The sequence below is a fragment of the Pundamilia nyererei genome, unplaced genomic scaffold, assembly GCF_000239375.1.
Source record: "Pundamilia nyererei isolate P.nyererei 1_Seehausen unplaced genomic scaffold, PunNye1.0 scaffold00001, whole genome shotgun sequence".
Taxonomy (NCBI): Eukaryota; Metazoa; Chordata; class Actinopteri; order Cichliformes; family Cichlidae; genus Pundamilia; species Pundamilia nyererei.
Window position 1 is genome coordinate 5,205,478 of NW_005187402.1, and position 7,474 is coordinate 5,212,951.

The 7,474-nt window shown below is 43.9% G+C and overlaps 1 protein-coding gene across 1 annotated transcript in view; it reads right to left on the minus strand.

Moving 5' to 3' along the window:
• The window catches only part of tenm1 (teneurin transmembrane protein 1), a 191,533-nt gene that overhangs the window by 75,936 nt on the left and 108,123 nt on the right, over nt 1–7,474 (minus strand). Inside the window, exons 10-14 of the mRNA XM_005719538.1 lie at nt 5,085–5,279; nt 2,481–2,681; nt 468–653; nt 282–311; nt 24–170 (exon numbers count right to left, since the gene is read on the minus strand). Of these exons, the coding sequence (XP_005719595.1) occupies nt 24–170; nt 282–311; nt 468–653; nt 2,481–2,681; nt 5,085–5,279 (759 nt within the window). The remainder of the gene's footprint in view (nt 1–23; nt 171–281; nt 312–467; nt 654–2,480; nt 2,682–5,084; nt 5,280–7,474) is intronic.

The following is a 7,474-nucleotide window of genomic DNA, read 5'->3' on the forward strand; positions in this document are numbered from 1 at the left end:
GACAGAAGATGGTAGAATTTCACCTCCGTCGTTGTCTGTTCCATCACTGCAGTCAGTTTCCATGACAACGCTGCATCCAGGCCCACTCCATCCAGCCTGGCAGACGCAACGCCAGCCGCTCTGCTCCAGGGTACAGCGCCCATGCCCGCTGCACAACCCCGGGCAGCCATCTGAAAAGGTGTGTCCCACGTGTTCGTGCACACAGACACAGAGTTTTAGCGCTTGTGAGGACGCTGGAGGAGCACAATGTGAAATTTATCACCTGAGTAAAAATAAATTACCTTTCACTACGACATCCAAATCATGAGTAACTGCGGGGACAAATACCAAAAACCAGAATGATTGTAAATGGAAAACATCCAAAGAACAACAACAACACCTCTTTTTTTTTGTAAACGCATTAATCATACTCATCAAAATATCACAAGACAACCGAACACTCCCACGTGGACTCGGGCACCGCTCACCAATGTTACAGTGCTCTCCCTCCCAGCCAGGTTGGCACACGCAGGTCCCATCGTGGCACTGGCCGTGCTCTTCGCAGCGAGGATGGCATGCTCTCTGGTCGCATGCAGCACCAATCCAACCCTCCTCGCACTGGCACTGGCCTTCTGAGCAAACGCCGTGGCTGCCACATGGCACCGGGCACAGCTCTGCCGAACAGGTGGGTGGAGATATGCGTGAGAAAAAAAAGCATTTAAGTGTGAGAGGGGAAGGGAATGAGAGGGAGTGGAACAGATGGAGGAATTGAGCGGTGGAAGAGGGGAAAAATGTAAAAGAGGCACCGGGAGAGCAGAAAGAAGTTTCAAAGAGTTGGGGGTGAGCCACTGGATACAGGTGAGAAAAAAAATAACAAGCGATAGAAAAAGATAACCTCAGAGACTAAAGAGTCTACGTTCTCACAATACACAATCTTCCCACCTCTAATAGCTGAGCTCCCTGAAGGAGGAGAAGAGTGAATACACTCATAACAGCCAAATGATTCGTATTTGCACCGCATATTTAAACTACAGGGATTTCAATTCGGCTCTATTATTCTTTTCTGACATTTTGATCAGATATGTTGGGTATGTTAATACCTCTTTTTCCTCTTTCTTCATTTTCCATCATCTTCTCTGTTAACTTTCTCTTTTCTCCGTAACTTTCTTCCCCTCTGTCTTGCAACGTGCATTTAAAATTCTTTCCTCCTGTTTTTGTCTATTTCCTTTTCTCTGTACTTCGCCTCTGCATCCAGCTCTCCCTCGCTCTCTCCCTCTGCAGAGGCAAAGCCTCATCCATCAGTAAAGAGAGCAAAGTGCTGGAGGCACACAAAGACTACTTATCCAGCTGCAGTAAAAAGTTATTTCAATTTAAATATACATAGCATGGAGAGGGAGGAAAAAGTGGATTAAAGTTGGAGAGGTTTTTTTAGGCTCTCTATTAGAATTACATTAACTTAGCTATGCCTCAACAAGACCAGGACATAGAATTGCTGGGTCCTTTTGATTAAAAGCCCGGCAGGTAGAGGGAGGCCGCTCATATCTCAGATATTCAGCCACGGTCTATCATTATCATGGGCTATATCACTATAATAAGGCATGCACACACCTGAAAGCAGGTGCTAATGCCAATTGCTTGCAAATCATCGGTGTGCATGGCAAGGAGGATTCTTCCCAACGCCAGCATTAAGTTAGTCTGGTGGAACCAGAGAAAAGCCAACCTTAAAATGGCTATTTTCCTCTCTGTCAGCTCACACTGCAAGGACGAGGAAACTTCTCTCCCCCCCCCACTGTGTTCCACGCCACGCTGTAACCTATGTTTAGACACCGCAGTAGACTTGCTTGGCTCGCCTTGTTCTAGTCTTTTTCCTTCATAATCGGTAAAGAACTGCTGTCTTTGCAAGCAAGCAGAATAAAAGTCCTTTCAGATCTATCAAGGCTTTTTATATTTAACAAACACTCACTAACTAACATCTTGTGCTCAGGTATGTTATAAATGTTGGCGAGCTTTTAAATGCCAAGCTGAATGCTCCTCAGAGTTGCGATCTCTAACAGCCCTTGCAGCAAAAATGAGAAAAGAAGTCTTTTAAAAAACACATTTTTCTCACTGTAATTTTCTTTCCTCATTTAGCTAAAAGGGAATGCGAGCGTCCGAGCGCCTGTGTGTTTGTACGCGCATGAGCATGTGTGTTGCGGCATAGCTGCTGCGCTCAAAGATTCATGAGAGGAAATCTCATTTACGACTAGCATGAAGAGTGAGTGCACAAAACGCCCATGCGAACACACACGCATGTGGAGGCGCATACACACAGCTCACAGTGTGGCTCCAATCCACATTTCTCTCATGTCTATCAAATCCCCAGAAAATAGTATCTGGCAAGACCATGCGTGCTACCAGAGCACTGGCAACCTAGCGATGTGCACTTTCAATTTTCAGTGGTTTTTTTTTGTTTTGGTTGTTTTCTTTTTTCCTGTGTGTGAACAATAATCCTCAGCTCTTACCGGTGTAGCAGTCTGGTCCCGTCCAGTTGGGCTGGCAGGTGCAGGTGTCTGACTCTGGGAGATAGGTGCCATGTCCCGAACACTGCTCCTGACAGGCTGGCAGCGGGTCATCGCAGCTCACTCCCGCCCAGCCCGCCGAGCACACACACTCCCCACGCACGCACACGCCGTGCCCGCTGCACTGAGGGTCTACACAGTCCACTGCGGACGGAGGGGAGGGTGGAATATAAAAGCACGGCTGAGTCAGAGGTGAAAGGAAGGAGCGAAGGGGAGGGGGGGCGGCGAGAGCCTGTCTCGTTATAATTATCAGTTCACCGAGTATGAAAGCAGTGTTCTTTGCATCCCATCCAGGAGTTAACCACCCCAGATACAATCCCTGTATCTGTTCCACAACATTACACTTCATAGGACACTTAGAGCCGAGGCTTTGATAAGGGGTGAAATGGGTTGGTTGGTGTGCGGCTGTGTGTGTGTGTATGTGTGTCACGGTGGTCCATGCTACGCTGTGTTAGTGTGTGTAATTACAGCCCTGAGCACCGAGCCAAAGCTCAGCAAAGTTCGGCTAAACTCGGCTCAGCTCAGCTTCGCCGCTCAAGGTCAAACACGTGATTCAGTCTCTGCAGGCCGAGACAGAGAAGGCAGCAGCGGAGGTCTTTAGGACAGCTGTGCCATCGGTGTTTCTGTCAGGTGTAACGTCATAATTGTTTTCAAATATTGCAGCTTTGTTTGTTTTTTGGTAATTTATTGGATGGTTTTACAATGAAGGGGATGTGGCAAACGCCCAAGGCTTGTTTTACTCCACAGCTGCAAGCTGCCTTAACTACCTGAGACTCGAATCAATTGTACTGTCATTGTTTTTTACTTCCTTTGCTCACAGGTCTTTTTCCTGCTATGCCGAGAATGCCATTTGTTGCTTCCAGGAAAGCCTAACCGATAGCGAAGGTTTAGTGACTGTTTTTCCTGCTTAAGTCAGTCTGAATAGATGTTCTTACCCTCTCCATGAAACGCGCACAGGCCAAATTCTTTCTTGCCACTCTGCGTATATTATACACAGAATCACAATGATACTAAACTGACATTTGCATGCTGAGTATCTTCAATCTGTTTACTGCCACACCCCCCATTTCTCTTTATGAGGAAACACATTTAGCCTGGAGGTGTGATGATTGTTTCAAAAGAGAAAAAAAGAAGGAGAAAAAGAAAAAGCAAGGCCTGAGCAGCCTGTCCTGAAAGATGCATGTATGACAAGGACCATCGGACCTGTCTGCTGCTACAGTTTTTAGATAAGCCAAAACTGGGATATTTGGAAGGAGGTTTTTCTTGAATGTGGGTTTATTATGTGAAACATTAAAAAGTGAAATGTGATCACGATTCTATAATGTTTGAAACTCGTTTTGTCTTCTGGTTTGAAAAGTGAAAAGGTCACTTATTAAAATATATTATGTCAAAACAGCTAAAGCTTTAGTCTACATGTTTAGAATTAAATGTCTGCAATTTTCCTATTAACATAAATATTATTAGTAGTGGTAGTAGAGCAGTAGTTGTAGCATTAGTAAAGGTGTTTACGTCTCCATCAGCTTTTGTTCAGACTGTCTCTTTGTGAATGCGACACTCTCAGACAGTATTTGAATGTCTAAGACATTATTTACTTTGCCAGTGTTACAAATAGTTACTGTTCAACAACATTTCTTTTTTCTTGGTCTTTCCGAGCCGCATGAACGTGTTTTGAAGTTCTAAAGCTAGACTTCTCATCGTGCTTTACAGTTTGATCTCTCAATAACATTGTTGACATTTGCTTACATTTCACGAGATTCTTACTTTGGTTTGTTGAAATAAAAGGAAAAGAAAGGATAAAAGAAGAATAAGTATTTTTCAATGTGATTTTCCCAACTGGGAAAAAATGTTCAGAAGATGAAGATGGAAACAAAATAGTCACTAATTCACGGTTCAGGTCTGACTTCAGGTTACAAAAATGTTGATTTTTAAAAGATGTGAGCCATTTATAAAATTATTATATTGTGCTAAATCACAACAACTGTCACCTCAAGGTGTTTTATAGTGAAAGTTAAGGACTCTGCAATTATATAGAGTAAGCCCCAACAATCTGATGACCTGCTACGAGCAAGCTCGGTGACAGTGAGAAGAAAAACTCATAACAGGAAGAACCAGCGAGGGGCATCCTTCTGCTGCAGCCCGATGGGGTCAGGGCAGGAGACGCAACAAAATTAAGTTCACTATCATGTTTCTAACTTTGTCTGCCTGCCATGTGGTGCAGCAGGTAAAAAACAGCTGGCTGCTCCAGCTGCAGTGTGGGCGAGGACAAAGGCTGTATGAAGTTCATCCGGGAAAGGAAATTTGCAATTTGGGGATGTAAAAGTGAAAACTGACGAGGGTAAAATGCTCTGCAGAGACTCTCATGGTCCGTCAGTCTGTGGGATCCCTTTAGTATCACACAAAGTCATTTGATCCTTGCTCAATATAAAAATATTGATTAGGGTGGTGTTAAATTCAATTCTTGCTTTTAATAAAAAGAGCAAAGTCATTTGTGTGCAAGTGGAGCCCTTTCTTCTTCTTCTTTTTAGCAGTGTAAACAACAGTTCTTACCTTGTTCACAATTAACACCCTTGTAGGCCGGACTGCATATGCAGATGCCCTGGATGCAGGTGCCGTGGTTGGAGCAGGTGGGATCGATGCACTGACCTTCCTCCACGTTGCACTCTGCCCCCTTCCACCCTTCCAGGCACACGCACCTTCCTTTCTCATACATGCCGTTACCGCTGCACAACACGGGGCATGAATCTGCAACAGGACAAACACAGATTACACTCACATATTCTGTAGTACACCTATGCACAAACACACACACAGTGCTGCAGTATATTAGCTGGAAGACCGCGGTAACCTACCGTGAGTGGGGCTACGCTCTCTTATCTCAGTAGTGCGCAGATTCAGCAAATCCTCAAGCAGCCTCTGTCTCCCTGTCTTTTCCTCTCTCTCCCTCACGCACACACACACACACACACACCTGTACACACGCGCACACACTCCAGCTTATCCCTCACGCTGTTTCAATTTACTCAAGCACCACCTGAGCCTGGCTACCACGGCAACCCAGGAATTGTAGAAAATCCTCCCAACGTCACCTCACTCATTCTGAACGGGCCGTGAAAACAATCGTGAAAACGAAGATTAGGAAAGAGAGCATTAGGGATTTAAAGAATGAGGCAGCGCTATCTCCATGCAGAGATGGAGAGCTGTGTGGCTAATGTAATGACAGGTAGAATAGAAGTCACGCTCGCAGTCAGAGCTCGGGAAGTTCAAATGCATTAAAAAGATGATCCATAGCCATTGCCTTTTTCTCTCGAATAATTTGCAATGAGGGCCTCGTGTGTCCCGTGTTTGTTTGATCCGTTGTAAAATCGAACGCTCTGTGCCACACGGTAATAAAATCACACTTCACATTTTACGGCTCGTGCTAAAACTTGCTGTCTAACTTTTTCGAGCAGAGGATATTACAGCACGAGCAAATGAGCAAAGACGGCAGGAGCGTATGAATAAATGATGAGCGTAAATAAATCATAGGAAGTGATATCATATCACCTGTTTCGACACAATGAGACAGATTCAACTACAATAATTTTTACAAAGACTGACTCTTGGGGAGAATGCAGAAGAGGGAGAGAGAGAGGGAGAGGGAATAGAGCATCTGTCCGTGGAGATGCAGAGGGAGGGAGGTAGAGCAAACGGGAGCAAACAAGATCCGGTCAGTAATGAAGACTAGCCAAAAGAGTTCAGCTGCTGATGTCTTCACCGACTTGATACGATGTACGACTTCATGCAGACATGTCACAGTTTATCAGAAATTAAGGGTGGTGCTCACTGAGCTACGGGGAAGGTGTTTATTGAGAAACAACGTTGGAGGAAACGTGAAGGTTTAGAGCAAATCTGTGCAAACCGGAGCCTGTTCACTCCCCATCTACACTATTGTACTCTAATTCACCCAGTAGCCACTGACAAGGTAGCTCTTACTGAAGTAACTAAAACAATTATTTACTTTACTCTTGCTTCAAAAAGAAGAAAGTGTTGAAATTTATTATACAAGTATTAATTATTAATTATATATCAGAATAAAAGCTACAGCTGCATTCTGCCACAGCAAGCTTTTTTCAGACGGCACTGCATCGTGGATCAAAATCTAACTGTACTTTTCTGCATTCATAATTACATAAACTTGACAAGCTGTCCAACATCACTGGGTGAAACCCCCCAAGAAGGGTCAGATACAGCTCTCAGTCCTGGTCTTTGCTGAATTCTTTTTCTATTACTTAAGGACAAGACTTTCAGATGTTGTCCATCTGATATGTTCTTTGGTCTGCCACTTCTTTTTCTGTGCTTTTTTGAAGAAAATTGTCCAGTTTACAGTTTACAAACTGCACCATGTCAAGCCTCCAGCTAATAAATCCCCGGGAATCACCTTGTTGGTGCAAAAATGGCATTTTTTCCCTGTCTCATTGTGTTATCTTTGGCATTTTTAGAGATCCAACTACAGAAAAGGAACCAAATCATGTGTTTTTGCTAATAACAAACAGACAGATACTGTGTCTTCTGTGGAGACACAACACTGGTTCATCTCTTGAGTTCGGGGGCTGTTTTATGCTTGAATGACTTGTCGGTCATTGTTAAGTAGCTTAACAAAATGGTCAGGTACAAGGACAGGACTGAAAATGAATGAAAAAGCAGCCGATGTCTAAAAACTATGAAAAAACTTCAGAAAGTCTTCCCCCTCAAAAGCAAAATATACAGAAATAATATAATAATATAAAATCTACAGAAGACTTTTACACAAATGTGTGGCTGTTGGCCATAAAATCACAGAAAACGCCACAGACTGGAAACAGCATTGTTTAGTAAGATATCACACACTCATGTGAAGACAGCATGAGAACAGCAAAAGCCCATTTTGTGCTTGGAAAAACCCTGCATATATGTGTGTA